The sequence below is a fragment of the Ruditapes philippinarum genome, unplaced genomic scaffold, assembly GCF_026571515.1.
Source record: "Ruditapes philippinarum isolate M1 unplaced genomic scaffold, ASM2657151v2 ctg6989_1_1_1_1, whole genome shotgun sequence".
In the NCBI taxonomy this organism is placed as follows: domain Eukaryota; kingdom Metazoa; phylum Mollusca; class Bivalvia; order Venerida; family Veneridae; genus Ruditapes; species Ruditapes philippinarum.
In genome coordinates, this window is record NW_026853056.1 from 98,522 (window position 1) to 115,161 (window position 16,640).

The window sequence follows — 16,640 nt, forward strand, 5'->3', positions numbered from 1 at the left end:
TTAATCCAAGCATTAGTTGGAACTGCTTCAATACTTTATAATATAGAGACTCTCTACTTGTAAATATGTATTTGCCATAGTAAATGATTGAAGCGTCACATGTTAATTATAGACAACTGATAAATATTCCTTGATGTTATAAAATAAGTGCGTGTTTATTCAACAGTGTGAAATTATCTTCTTTTTTCGTTAGAAACACCGACACATAAAGGTCATCTAAAGTATTTTCCAGTATTCTGATTGGGTAGCATATCAGCACATATTGATACGTGACGTCAAAACCACACATAAGGGCTTAGATGCGACCATCACTGAGATCCAACCACTGCGGGATTCGAACCTATATAAGAGACTGAGGCAATTTCCATTGAATAGTTACCTCATCACGGTATCTTACTTAATAGTGTTGGTAAGCGAACAACATGGATCCTGATCAGACTGCGCGGATGCGCAGGCTGGTCTGGATCAATGCTGGTCGCAAACGCACTATGTTGGTTTTGTCATGAGTAAAACCACCGACATCAGCAGGCTATAATGCCTCATCACTTGAGAGATTCTAAAGTCACTTGCGGGATTCGGACCTATAAAAGAGAGAGGCATTTTATTCTAAGAACGTTACCTCATCCACTCGGGCATATATATATGTCTGCAATGTATGTTAACCTTTTCTTAAGTTTAGGACCAGTGTCATTTGGGTACAGAGTGTATTTGCATTTGCATAACAGTCAAGGATCATAACGCAAGGATTTGTGAAGGGGGCACTAAGGTTCATATAATATAAAGATAATTATTTGAAAACAAAAGTTTTTACTAAAACGTAAAAAGAAGGTTAAGAACATATCTTTCGTTAAATTGTATCAGAAAGAGCACAAGCACACATGAATAACTTTTTGTGATATGAACAGAAATAGACATAGAAATAAATGAATAAATACAATTAAAAAGTAAATAAACTGCAATCGCACCTTAACTGGAATGCCCAATGATTAGTTTTTGCACGGTGATGATGAATGGTCACGTGTCAACTAAAGTGATGGCTGTATATATTAAATAATTATTGAATTCTTTATTATGATACAAAAAACATGTTTGATATTGTAACGTGATGAGTCATCAAATGTCATAACGTCATCAGGATTATCTCCCTTTTATATATTATTTGAATCATAAAATTACACTGTTGTAATTCGAGTAACTAACTTTATATCCATCACGCAATATGACTGATAATGTTATTGTTGCTTCATAGGAGCATAAAATTTTAACAAATACATTTAATTGTCTGTCTTTCACGCACTTGGTGTCTCAAAGCAACCCTTCTTTTAGCTATTATACAATTCTCTAAAAGTTACTTAAGCTGGTAAATAATGTTTTCCACCACATCTTGCATAATAAGATTCTCAAGGTCTAAAATGGAAGTGTTATATCCCCTCAATGACTGTGACCTTTCGTGTCGTTCATAGGCTTGATAATGGCTGTGATTACACTCCTGTATGCACAGATAAACTCCGGTATATTCAACCACGTAATGACCATCATGGTTCAAGCCTGACACGCCAACGGTAATTATGATGGAAACCGAACATTCGACATCTTTGACCTTGTTGATCTAGATGTCACTGTGGGTTATACTTTAGTAATCATTTCAATGACGCATGGCGTTGAACTAAAGTCCTCGTTGTCTACTTATAAATAAGATAAAAAAATGAAAATATTTTACTTCATGAAATTACCATTCTATATTCATACATACTGTCATAACACATAGCCTTCAAAATGGAGACCACAAGGATTGTAAAGCAGGCTTTGTTGGTCCGATCTTCGGGCGAGACGAAATTTCTGCGTTGAAATTATCTCGGTTCTTTTTGTCATTTGTTCGTCGCCGCGGGTTCGAAAATCATATACATGTAGGATTAATAGCCGGTCATTGGTGGAAAAATTTGTAATTACTGGTCAGTTTTCCAGGAAATTCGGTTAGGTGGACGGGCTACGTTAAATATGACCAACAAACCAAAAGTTCAAGCAAAAAAATGCAAATTTACAAAGACATATCAAAACAATGCAACATTAAACATAAACATGCTTATTTTGTAAACTACACTTGTCTTACTTTGAATTTGGAACAGTCCATTTGAAGATGGTAAAATTCAATATTAAGAAAAGCAACAGCCTAAAGCCTTATAAAAAACAGTTGACGATGTTCTGGGTAGATACTGGCGACAAAGTTAAGCACTTCCGGTCCCAGAATGCAAAGGATAGATCAAACGGATGTTGTTTTTATTGACCAAATTAAGAATAAGGTAATGGGATAACAAACCTGTCACATTGTTGGATTGGTTATTCAACACATTCAGTGGGATATCAACGTGACCATCTATACCAATATTTATATCTGTAAAAGACACAAGACATTAAATGTATGCCTATTGTAAAAAAAACATTTATATATAAAATGTACAAAGCACTATATGCTCTGCAAACAAGTTATAAGTAAAAAGTATTACATATATTTTTGTAAGATAGTTTACTCAGATAATCTGGCAATTAAAGCTTTAAATTAATGCTTCAACATTAATGTAAAAAGCTTACCATCCAAGTTTTGACGAACTCTTGGAATCTTCCTTGATCTTTGACAAACTGTAAAAAGAAACTATTGATTACGAAGTTGTCAATGTAAAAGCTGGTTTCAAGACGAAATTTACACGACAAATTATTGATTTAACTTTACATTTATTTGATTTCATATTATTTGACGTTGAGTCTTAAGAAATAGCCAGTAAAACCATTACAACAACATCATCATCAACAACAACAACAACAACAACAACGACATTATCATCATCATCATCATCATCTCTATGTAAAATCAAGATGTTGTTTTCTAAATGGCTTGAACAGGACTATTCCCCCATGAAAAAAACATGGTTCTTCAACTGAGACATATGGAGAATTAAATATTATTTTCCAACATTCAGAATTTCCTTTCAATCTGTAACTTACATACTTTGATTTTGAGACACGCCTAGTGGTAGATGATATTATTGGGCAAGATATGATTAAAGTATGAAGACTATATATATACCGAAATAAACGATAACTGCGTTGACTAGGGTAGACAGGAAGATTCCTAATGTAATATACAGGTTAGTAGTAGAGTCCGAATTATTCTTTGCTTCCGTAGAAAACACAGAAAATACAGAAGTTGTTGTAGTAGAATCTGAAATTAAAATGTAATAGACTCAGATATAATAAGTTTATAAAGAAAATAACAACAAGTTTTTATGCACATTTTTTTTATGTCGTGTATTGGCAGTTTTGTAGCAAATCAATGTTCTAAATTATCTGTAAAGAAAACTTCAAACATACATTTTATATTCAATATTGACATATTTGTATTGTCATTGATATCTTAAACGTATATCTATAATACAAATTTATATGTAAGGAAGATAACTATAAAAGGGTTGTGTGGCCAGAACCTTTGTAATTTTATAAAATTTTTTACAACTTTTTTACAGTTGACTACAAAATTGGAAATATTACGTTTGAAAAACATTGTACCAGGAAGTTTTAATAAAAAATAAAGAAAAGTTAATCATTATAATTTATATTTATTAATAATAAGTTGTTAATAAGTGGCACTAAGTTAGGCAAAAGTTATCCTTTTTAAAAGTCAGACTTTATCTTAAGTCTCAAGTATAACGGATATTGTTTATGCATATTTAATTCTGTCAAATGTTTAGGATATAAAACAAACTTAGCTTACCGCAAATCAGTCTAACAGTGTAGTATTTGCTGCAATAGTGACCATGTGTCTTAAAATATACCTGTCAAGAAAAGAGCAAATGTCCATTAGAACAATGTTATTATATACATGTATTGTATGAACAAAAACTATGATATGATGATATTAAAAATTATTTTAGGTTTCATTTTCACATACATTTAAATATGAAGATATAAATTAGGTACAACTTTAGAAGTTGATCGAAGATACAGACAAACTCACAACACATTATGATATACAATCTGTCATTATTTACATGAAATTACAAAAAAAAAGGAAATGACAAAAAAAGGATATGATAGGAAAGGAAATATTAGCAAAGGAAATAATTTAAAAAAAATGGAAATTACAAAAACGCGTGAGAAAAAAAGGAAAAAACAATAGGAAGTAAAATAATAAAAAGAAGAAAAATAAAAAAAAACATAGAAAAAATTATTTTAAACACAAAATGTAAAGACATAATCGTATAAATCAATACTAGTGTTAAAGGAAACACATATTTTTTACATTATGTAAGGCAGACAAATTGTGTTCGTTACTTACTGTTATATTGACTAAACCAGAATGAGTACAGTTCAGCGAAAATTCCAGCCTATTGGATTTCTAAAATTGAGAAAGAAATCCACTTAAAATAGTCTTACCATTCCGATACCATATATCAAAAAATATACATCAACCGAAGTATATCCTATCATCATAACAAAAACAATTATTGTTTTCAAAATTAGTCACCAATCTAAACACGGAAGACTTGCTCAAAAGACATACTAGGACAACTAATATTCCACTCGTAAAATATCTGAGCTGTCAACATTGATTGTCTCCCTTGACTTCTTATGATAAATAAAGATTCAATTGAAGATAGCAAAGTATTTTGCCTATTGGGAAATAAATTATTGCCAAACAATCATAACAAAATGTGCACATCTTGTAAAGGCCGATTTTTTATTGTCCATAATTTATTCTGTTATTTATGAAATAAACAAATTGTCTGTCAAAAGAATATGAATGAGTCAATCACTTTGTAACAATTAGAGTTAATTACACATATCATACATGATAAGTCCTTAATTTTGTGTCACTGTATGCATTTTCTGTTATTGTTCTTTTTCTAGTTCAGAAGGCCACATTAAGAATTAAGATATATATGATTGCTGTTGTATATTCTTAATGTGTTACCTTCTCCAAATAAAGATAATTATTATTTTTAATAAATAAATTGAGAAAGTAAAAGTAGGGAACGTTTACGTCTCCCATATACGACACGACTCTGCCTGCACACTTTTAAGATTATTTCAAACTATTATTAGAGCTTGAATTGACGAAGTAATCCTTTTATATGAAGCCATGCAGAATATATAATGTGAATAAACTAGTTTGAAAAAAAACAACAAAAAAAATAGACAAAAAAAACAAAAACAAACGAACTAGCACGCACCTTTTTTAAAATATGTTTTCGCGTCGTCTTCTTGCATATTGTTGAATCGATTGGATATAAATACAGCCCCCTCATAGAAACTGATGTATCAAATTTTACATACGATTTATGACTGCACAATATCACCGGCTTTATTTGAATATTTGTCATATCACAAACATGTTTACAACTGTCACCATCAGCTGAAAATAAACGGAATATAAAGGGAATGAAATCAAATAAGCTTTGAAAATATTAATCAATGAGTCAGAAGGACCGACAAATTTAATATTCAAATGGACTCCACTCAAGTATTTTTGTCATAGAGGGAGCGAAATCATTTTTTTTTCAACATTTTTGTATAACTGCATACAGGTCTGTATCAAAATCTTGTAAATTTCAGAGCATTTACTCACTGCACTTCCCAGTGATTATCAATTTTATTGAGAAAATTGCCCCCACCACCCACCATTTAAAAAAAGCAACAACAAAAAACAAACAAACACCGGTTTATTTAATAAATCATATTGTCCGCACAATACTACAGTAATGACTTGTAAATCTTCTCCTATTTTTTCCGTTTATCAGAGAATTAGAAGTTAAAAGCCATTTAAGTTCAAGATTATTGGTACTGTACCTAACATATTGGTATTTAGTTCACCAAAGTAGGACTGCTGCGGTTGCCCATCTGTCAATGATGACGCGTAAGCACTAATTATTGGTCGATATGATAAATAACGCATGGGGAACCAGCACATCTGCAAATAGATAATCAGTGTCAGATTTTTAAAATTATGTGCCATCTGGTTTAAAGACAAATTAAAAGATGAAATAATTTGAGTTATAAGCACATTTTTATTTTAATACTTTTACTCATAATAATAAACAGTAAATTTGATTTTAGTTGGGTTTTTATTCATATCATGGATCTTGCAGAGGTCATATTGAAACTTTCTACCTTTACGTGTGGTTGAAGAACTCGGGTGTCGGGTGTGACTATATGTTTATTTTCTACCTCAAGACACATCAAACGTCGTTGATTTTATCCGTTATTGATACCCTTATTGATTTTTCAAGGGTATCCGATCTTATTTCGATACCGCTAGTTGGTAAAATATTTGTTTTTCTTCTTTATGAAAATCATGACAAAGTATATAAATCGAAATTATTTTAGATATCTATTCTAGAAAAAGTAGCAGCGCTATGTAGGAGCACATTTGTCTCGAAGCACATTTGTCTCACGAAGTGTGACCGATTTGTTCGTAAACATTCATATTTGCGACAAATTGGAAATGAGACAGATGTGTTCGACACACAATAGAAAGGACACTCGAAGCACATTTGTCTCACATTTTTCCATAAAATTCTTAAAAGGTAATAATTATATCCATCTGTATGCCGGCTACCAGCTATTGTTCTGTGTTTTCTGTATTTATTATACCGTTTTTAGGTCACTTCCGGTCAGTCAAAAACTTTCTGCCTATTCATAGGAGTCATATATTAAATTAAATAATATCCTTGTTCTGCATGTCACAATGAAAATTTCTACAAGTGCAGCATCCAGAACCTAAACACAAATGCAGCAAGTGTATTCTTATTGTACGTTTATTTTCAATGCATAAAGTTTAATATATGAGTTAAGGCACTAGGAACAAATATTCTTAACAAAAACACGTAAGTATCTACGGTGGCATAAAGGAGACATAAAATTTTCTTATTTATTACGTGCGCACACGATAGCTTTTTCTTACGTGGCCACGCGATACTATTACGTGCGCACGCGGATATGTTTTCCGCATTTGGACTCTGACCGGGATCCTCGCATTTATAGTTCGACGCCCCGTGTATGTGTCGAACCTACAGCGGTTAGGGGCAAGTGGTTTTTTAAAATCACTCGGCCACGGAGGCCCGTAAATGATCTATGGAAGAAAATAAGAAAACCATTACACACGTTTTGTTTTCATCAGAAATATTTGTATAAAAAATCGTCATTTTCCAAGAATTGCGGCTTTCAGATCCACCATTGAAAAAGCACTTACAACAAGCATGAGTTCCTAAAACAATCAGGGTAATGCCATAACTATGGAATATCGGGCCACTCAGAATCGGGCGAGACGAGACATTCCGATGAGACACGAAGCGAGGGCACGATATTGTAACACGAGATCTCGCAATGTCGAAGTATCCCGTACCACGAGATTTTAGAAATGAATATTTTTTTATTTTTTCGGGCATAATAAGCCTTTAAGTGATTTTATGTAGAATATAAAGGGAATACTACATAGCGGAACCAATTTCTTGTCTCGCGCCGACGAACGAGATGCGAAGCGAGACGCGAGAATTCGGCGAGATACGAAACGAGTCACGATATTGCATCATTCAGTATCAACCGATTACGGTGTTCCGTTTGGACATAAGTAACATTTTGTCTCCCTGAACCGCTGTGCAATGGTGAAAATGAGCTGGTACGATGATTAAAACACGATGGCACGATGGTGAAATCACGATGATGCGATGACACGGTAGAGAAAATAATATCGCGTTTTCATCATCATGCCATCGCAGTTTCATAATATCGTTCCATCGTATTTTCACCATCGTAACATCGTCTTTCACCATAGTACCAACACGTTTTCATCATCGAGCCTTCGTTGTTTCACCATCGAACAATCGTCGTTTACGTTCGTACCATTGTGTTTTCACCATCGCACCATCGCGTTTTCATCAACGTGTATGTCACCATTGTACCATCGTGAACGGTAATTAGTATGTTTCAGTCTACGCTTTCAGGTTAAGCCAATCAATTTCTTGAATTAGAGATATTATAATTAATAGTTCACTTTAGTTTTCATAAGGAAAGCATAAGCAAACCTTTTGATGATTACACTTGACATGAGGTAAAACGGCGAACCTCGATTCTAAAAAAAAATTTCTGACGTGGGGAAATGTGTGAAAAATAATTCATAAAAATGACATGAGACAAATGTGCTTTCTTGTCCCTTGAAAAACTTGATCGGAGCACATTTGTCACACAAATGAGTTTTTTTGGGAAGACATTTGAGGTCCCATTTGTCTCATGTGGGACAAATGCGACCGCATCGGTCTTACGTAAGACAAATGTGCTCCGAGACAAATGTGCTCCTACAGCGCTAAACATGGAGCTTAAATGACAATGTATCACTTGGCGTTAAAAAGTAGATGCACCAAATATCACCAAATTAAGTGTTACACTCTTTGATGTCACACACTATAAAAGACAGTTATGAGCTAAGAAATATATTATCTTATATTTATATTTACAATATGACTACGCTGGTTTGAGTATTGCAAGGGAAGTTTAACACATCTATAGAGCAGAAGTTGTCCACTAAATATTCCCTTCAACCGGTAGTACAACTGCATGTCGCCACCTGCAAAACATAACTTATATATGAAATGGTCTGTATAGTATAAATCAGTAGTTTAAGCAATTTTTGCTTGTATCTAACAAAGTACAAAAAATAATGGAATGATATAATATGTATATTTGCGAGTGATGAATCATCGTTTAACCTACACATATATGGCCCGGTTTATTTTGTTTTTTATATATGATTATTTTCTCAAGACATTTTCGCCAAATAAAGAGAATATAATGACTAGAACAGCTTAGAAGAGAAACTCAATCGAACGCAAAAGTATCAAAAGGCGATCTGTCATATTTAATTTCATATATTTATTAAAAAGCTGTTAGAAACATCTAAAAAATATCTTTATGTGTTTTTATATTAATTCTGATTTATATCTTTTTCCAACACTCCGTGCCATCGCGCAATCGAACAGACCTCTACCTATAACGGAAGCTCCCCTAAAGTATCAATCAAACAGGCTATTAGTGTAAAAATGACCAATGAAAATTCTGCCTATATTCATTTCTTAACTGTTAATTTTAGCGGAAGTCAAGGTGAAATCAGACGGCCTTCGACCGAAAAAATGTATTCACCTGTGTTCCGCTTCATTTTCCAGCTCATCTTCAGCGTTGTTTTGTTCGGACATATTTCTACTAGAATATCATCAGCCTCAAAATGTGGTTCCGGAAATTCTGTATCTACAATGTTAATTTATAATAATAATAATAATAATAATAATAACAATAATAACAATAATAATAATAATAATAATTATTATTATTATTATTATATACCACATTTCTATAGCACTCTTTTCATAAATAATAAATGTTCAAGAGTGCTTTACATAAATCCGATAAAACATAATCATATATATATATATATATAAGAGATAATGTACAACATTAATTAAGTAAACCTATTAAACAATAATGATAATCTAAAACCAGTAAAGGATGGTAAGAAATACAGACACATTTAGTTTAAAATCAAGGCACAATTAAAATTAACACTGATAATATAGCAAAAGTAGTACACGTATGATGATTTATGAACTAACGTCCATAGAACTTTATGAAATTATGTGTTTTGAGAGCTCTCTTAAAACATGGCAAGGTATTACAGCCTCTAACGTCAGGTGGTAACGCGTTCCATAATTTCGCTGCGGCTGTCTGGAAGCACCTGTCACCATATCGTACTGTCCGAGATTTAGGCACAACTAATGTCATTGAGTTATTCTGGGACCTCAGATTTCTGACTGGGATGTACACGTCTATCATGTCTTTTATATAGGCTGGTCATTGATCGATGAGGGATTTATATGTATAAGTCAAAATTTTATATTCGACCCGATACTCTACCGGAAGCCAGTGAAGTTCACGTAAGATAGGTGTTATGTGGTCATATGTGAGTGTTTGGTCACAATTCTAGCTGCTGTATTTTGAACATGTTGTAACTTGGTCATTGACTGCTTAGAGACTCCATATAACAGTGCATTACAGTAGCCTAACCTAGAAGGAACAAGTGAATTTACTAGAGATTTGGTTGCTTTAACAGTAATATAGGGTCTGATGTGACCGATTTGTCTTAATTGTGCATAACAGTTCCTACAGACATTATTTACATGTTGTTCCATCCTCATGTTCGAGTCAAGAAATGCACCAAGATTGCCCACACTAGATGATTGGCTAATTTTCGAACCGTCGACTGTTACTGTAACATCTGAAACAGGTTGTGCGTTATGTTCAGATGAGAAGATGATCAACTCTGTTTTATCGCCGTTTAGCTTCAGCATGTTGGCATTCATCCAACTTACAATATCTTCAAGACATCTTTCAATACGGTTTATATTCTCTTGAATTGAAATATTAGTCACTGGTTTGAAGGATAGATAGAGTTGTGAGTCATCTGCGAAGAAATGGTTGTTTAGATCATGTTTACGGCAGATTTCTCCGACAGGTTTCGTATACATCACATAGCTCTTGGGTCCCAGGACAGACCCTTGAGGTACACTGTACTCCATGTGGACTGGTTGTGATAGTTTGTCGTTTATGCATACAGTCTGGTATCGGTCGGTCAGGTATGACGTCATCCATGCGAGTGGCTTGCCTGTAATGCCAAAGTGTCGTTCAAGGCGGCGAAGGAGCGTTCCGTGATCAATTGTATCAAAAGCAGCAGACAAATCAAGCATCACGAGAATAGTCACATTGTTATTATCCAAAGACCGTAGAATGTCATTTTGAACTTTTAACTATGCAGTCTCGGGCGAATGGAACTTGCGATAAGCAGATTGGTTGACCTCGTGTAGATTATTTGTCTTCAGATGGCTCTCAAGTCGTACGTCAACGACCTTTTCCAAGATTTTAGACAGGAATGGCAAGTTAGACACAGGCCTATAGTTTTTCAGTTCGTTAGGATCTAGATTTGGTTTCTTTAGAAGTGGTATTATTCGTGAGTGTTTTGGTACATAAGCAGCATCCAAAGACACGTTTATAAAACTGGTTATCACTGGTGTTAGTTCATCTAGGTATTCTTTTAACAGCCATGTTGGAATTGGATCTAACTCACAGGATTTGGTGGCTGATTTTTTAATCAATGCTTTCACTTCTTGCTCTGTGGTTGGAGCAAACACAGTATATTTGACACCCGTATATTTAGATTCCATATCTACATTATCCGGTACCGATTGTGTTTGAGAACGGAGAATATTTATAATAATAATAATAATAATAATAATAATAATAATAATAATAATAATAAAAATAATAATAATAATAATAATGATGAATAATAATAGTAATAATCATAATTATTATCATCATCATCATCATCATCATCATCATCATCATCATCATCATCATATATAAACATGTGAAAGTAACAGTAATTATATTTAATCGAAATATGAGCATTTAAGCAAACGAAGAGCCCATGGAGTGTTCTCTTAAAACAACCAAATATAACAAAAGTTCTTTCAAAAAGCATTAACGGTCTTAATTATCTTACTGGAATGAAAAAAAACAATTTTGGTTGGGATTCAAGCACATTAAACGGAGCTGAACCCATCTTTTGTCTTCCCTCATTAACGCTTGTCATATCATAGGAGTGAGTAACATGGTAAAGGACGCACACGACAAAGCTCCATTATCACTGTCCATTATTTACTTGAAATGTTAAATGTAACTAAAGCTAACAACGTATGATGTTAGTGCTTCCATCATGCGAGTCTTGTTAATCGAGAAACAGACATAATGTTAGACATAAATGACATAACCAATTATGAGATTGCACTAGGTTAATACCATGTCAAACGTGATCATCTGATATACATTCTCCGTGGTCTGTATCTGACATGATATCAGCATAACATGTCTGAAAGCTTTAACATTGAGGTCTAATCAGAAACCCGCAGCCTAGCTATTTCCTAGCGTATGTTGTATAAATAATGCACGAAGATCTCGGTGCAAAATAAATTGCTCTAAATGTAACTATTTTATAAACGAATTAGAGCAGAACCTTGCAGATTACAACATGTACAATATTATTTTAAAATACCACAAAACACAACACAAAGTTACTATCAAGAAAGCCACAACATAACAACAACAAAAACAACAACAACAACAACAACATCATCAACAACAACAACAGCAACAACAACAACAACAACAAAAAGAACAACAACAAGTACATCTACAACAACAACAACAACAACAACAGCATCTGCAATAACAAAATTAACAAAAACAAGTGAATTACATTACATAACAGTAGGTAAGTTCTTGCCAAATATTAGCTTAGCTCACTCACATGATTATGTTTGCTAACAAAAAATGTTAATTTCCCATGACCAGTCGTCCACAAAGTTTATTTACCATTCATTTGTATTGGATGAAATTCATGAAAAGTTTTCCCTTCTTTGTCTCTAGACTGAAAATATACGTTAATAAATGAAATCTAAACACGTTTTGAACAGGTAAAACATGTATGGACATTTGCTAAATACAACGCCCATTTTGACTAAGAAATGTTTTTATATCTATGTTAAAAAAACTTTTTATTTCTAGTATTTCGTTTTAATTTCCAAAGAGTTTTTGACTGCCCAATTACCTGAACCATTTTTTGTTTTGGCAATAAGTACTGTTTAGGTGATTAGAAATATTTCTTTGTTTACATTCATGTACTACTATATGACAAACAATTTCACGTTTAGGGTGATTTGCATTCTACATGCTTTGAACTAATAAAACCCTCATTTTGCCCATTTGTTTCAAAAGTAGAAAAAACGTTATTCATTTCTGGGGCATAATGTGCCTTTCACGTAAGGTGTAACATTGTTCTTTTTCCTAACCGTTCAAAAAACATTTTAAAAAGGGTCTTTTTTCTAATCTTTTTTTTCCTGATAATAATAACAACCCAGCACTGATATAACATTGTATTATGCTGGTACTTTGTTGTCTATGATTATCGTTCTTACAAATGATTGCGATGTGTTTTAAAAATTGATAACAAAGAAATCGACAGCCCGCATGGATATGCCAATTCAATTAATTTTTTAGGTACGGCGGATGACGTGACTCATGTTTAAAGCATGTATGAGCATATGATCTGTAAACCGCACATTATTGCTTCTTTTAACAAATTCGTAATAAAATCTTCATTCATACATGATAAAATGATAAAAGAAAGAATATTTAAGTGCAATTAGAAATAAGATAAAAAAAATAATAATTAAGAATAAAGAAGAAAACAATCATGCATACTGCTCTTACTGTATACTGGTGGCAAAGGCTATTGATCACTTTCGGTTCCGACAGGGCAAGGATTAGGAATTCTTTCATTTATGCCATTCCCATAGATTAACATAGGATCATCATGGAAACCAAATTCACCAAAAATTCGGTTCGTGTCATAGACTTTCTGAATAGTTAATGGAATCAAATATTGTCCTTTTGCATCACCGAATGACATTGTTCTTATTTTCAAATGTTATTTTTGTCTGCACTTGTTTTTGAGGTGTTTGAATTCATACAAATGTTCGACCAACAAATTTTGTTGATTTGCTTTTTTTAAACAGTATGTCGATATAACTGATTTATGGCCGGTGAACAATCTATAAGTTATCAATTTTTGACCCATTCAATGTATTATAAATAAAACTCTCATAACATAACTTACCATTTGTATACAATGTGGTTGAAGACCTACTTCCGGCGACGCAGGCATAATTCCCCGCATCAGGCAAAATAACAACTCGGCACGTAATAAATAATTTACAACGCAATGCCACTTTGAAACGAGCATTATTTGCTGCACTGATCCTGCAGGAAAACAATCTCGTAATCCGTCTGACAATATAAAGAATATCAATATTTTCTATTATTTATTGCAATATTGCAATTAAGTAAATTATGTTTCCTAATGCAGCTGTCCATTCTTCTATGTTATCATTGCATATCTTGATATGCAAATCACGCAATCTTAAACGCACTGCTAATTAAATGTCAGTAATTTCGGTAGAAACTGGGTATAACCATATTGTGCGTCTAACAAGACTGATTTCCTAGATCATAATCAAATAATATCTTTACATTCATTTAAGATGTAGTTTCATTGTACCATGCTGAAGTATTTTTTTCTAAAAATATTTCAGTTTCATGTTGAAGTCCACCTGCAGAGTATTTTTGTTTCTTTACCAAGTATGTTTACTTTCACAGCACATGAACCCAGTACCTGTGCTTGTAAAGTCCAATTTTCGGTATACATCACACATAAAAATATCTTAATGTCATATTATTCCATTCGGTTTGATAAGTTGCCATGCATTATGCCAGTTCTTTCGTTCGTATAACTACTGTTTTAGATTTTCACAAATTAATAGAATAGTCGTTTTCTTTTTACACAAAATCTTAAGACTTCGGTTAGTTTCAGAACAATGTTGCAGATCAAATCATTGTTTCTTGTCACGATTTCCTACACGTAGGTCATTCATGTAATGCGTTTTATCTATAAATATATCACGATATCATATTGACACTAAATCCAAGTTAACAATGAATACACGGCACTTCTTTGACATCTAAAACTAAGACAATTTTGCGTAAAACAATATTAAAATATACATGTATGTTCGAAATAAACGATACATATTTATTACTTTATTTAATCGACTTTATACGATGTGCAGACATTTGTAACAAAGCACAAAATACTATTTAAGAAATTAACAACACAATTGTCAAATAGTTTAAGTCTTATTTTGATAACCACTGATACACAAAAGACTTAAAAAAAGACAAAAAAAATTTTTATCAAATGGAACAGCTTGGAGGCGCAATGTCTTCAGATGTATCATTGTGTTTGAAAAGATAGGAATAATACAGTTTATTATCAGTATTCAACATCTGAATGTATTACAATTGCAGACGACATCCAATACCTTACCATTGTAATAACCGCTGTATACAATCAATATCAAAGTATTTAAAGGCTGTTTAAATCTGCATGGATGAATTAAATAAATAATAAAAAAAACTTGACCTTCATTTATATTAAATGCTTTGGGAGAGGTAGTTTATAAATGAAGCAAACAGTTATTGTTTAAAATATATAGAACATGCAAAATGGTTTCGAAACAATTTTAAGTTGATACATCGTTACCTTTGTGCAGTAATGGGTTAACTTCTTATATGATTCAATAGAAGTGAACCGGTTACTTCATTAAGGTAACGATATATCGAAATAATGTATTTTGTTATCGTCATATTAAATTAAATAATGTTTTGCCCCAATTACCCTTTGAGGGTTAAATCTTTAATAGTTACCTTGTTTTTGTCATTTTACTGACAGAAAAACGAGTAAGTTACTAGTGTTTTAAATTTGGTAACTATTGTTGTATTGATGTTAAACTCTCCCGTGTGCCGAGCTTGGTACCCATTGTTGTATTGGTGTTGCGTTATCAATGTCTGTTTGTATTTTTGGATTTTTATAGATGTTTTTTATAACAGAAACATGTTTATGAAAATAATTGCGTCACTGGTTTGAAAAAGTATATAGCCGTAAAACATACCTGAACATACTTTTTCTTTCGCCATACAATGTTTTATGGATCAGACGTTTTTATTTGTTACAAAAAAAAAAGAACCAATCTCGAGGCATTCAGAAATGCTCAATATTTGTTTTGACCGATACTTGTAATGTAACTTAAAATAACCGTAAGTAAAAAAAGAAAAAAAAAGACTTCAGGGTATTAGCAGGTACTTTTAGACACGGAGTGAAAAAATTATTATAATAAGACCAGTTTCATAATTATTATTGTAATGGTGTGGGACCAATAGGAACTAATGATTATCTATGAAATGAAAATTAACACAATGAACTATTATTTTACAATATCTTTTTTTTCAAATGTACTTGAAACAAGCAAAACTAAAGTGTTGTTAAACACTTTATACGTTTAAATTTCAAGTGATTTAGATTGTGTCATAAACAATTATAACCATCCTCGCAATCTTAATTTCATTTGGTGGATTTTGTGCACTATATTTTGTATACTTCCGTTGTCTTCAAATATGTAGATTTACTGTTATTTCTGCAAGAGAACTTGTTTAAAATTCTAATAACAAGCTGTCATTTTGCGCTGCTATTGCACTTTTAATAAATCAGTGCCGTGAGAAAATGTGTCTTTAATACAACTTTGTATGACATTTATCTTATGTTATATCTGAAAATCCACAGAAATCTTGTTACAAAAATGACAGAAATCTTAGAGCTAATGAAAATTTATTAGACACCAAATCTTAGCTTCAAATCCATTTAACAGAAAGTCGGAATCATGCAAATTTGATAAAATCAACAATGCTTGAGACAAATCGGAAACATTTGGCATGAAGACATTTTTTTTCTTTTGGTTTATTTACTGTTGCATTTTAATTGCCTATTTCCTCGACGCCTCACGAAGAGTTATTTGTTCTGGGGGTTTTGTGGATGTGTGAATGATGAAGTAAATGCCCTGTTCCATGGGCGACCCTTGCTCTTTTGCATGTAA

The 16,640-nt window shown here is 32.6% G+C and overlaps 1 protein-coding gene across 2 annotated transcripts; it reads right to left on the reverse strand.

The window, feature by feature from the left end:
• Positions 1–1,610: 1,610 nt before the first annotated feature.
• Positions 1,611–14,698, reverse strand: LOC132732777 (uncharacterized). 2 transcript variants are annotated; one of them, XM_060719279.1, is made up of 12 exons: positions 13,772–14,698; positions 12,469–12,523; positions 9,187–9,291; positions 8,505–8,614; positions 5,842–5,962; positions 5,226–5,407; positions 4,331–4,390; positions 3,767–3,827; positions 3,083–3,217; positions 2,590–2,637; positions 2,318–2,392; positions 1,611–1,685 (listed from the first exon to the last, which is right to left on the reverse strand). In XM_060719279.1, exons 1-12 carry the CDS (start codon positions 13,895–13,897, stop codon positions 1,627–1,629), a joined length of 1,137 nt encoding a protein of 378 aa, XP_060575262.1. In that variant the 5' UTR covers positions 13,898–14,698; the 3' UTR covers positions 1,611–1,626. The 2 variants fall into 2 exon arrangements, with proteins under 2 accessions (XP_060575262.1, XP_060575274.1); XM_060719291.1 differs by having other exon boundaries at positions 12,404–12,523.
• Positions 14,699–16,640: the final 1,942 nt, after the last annotated feature.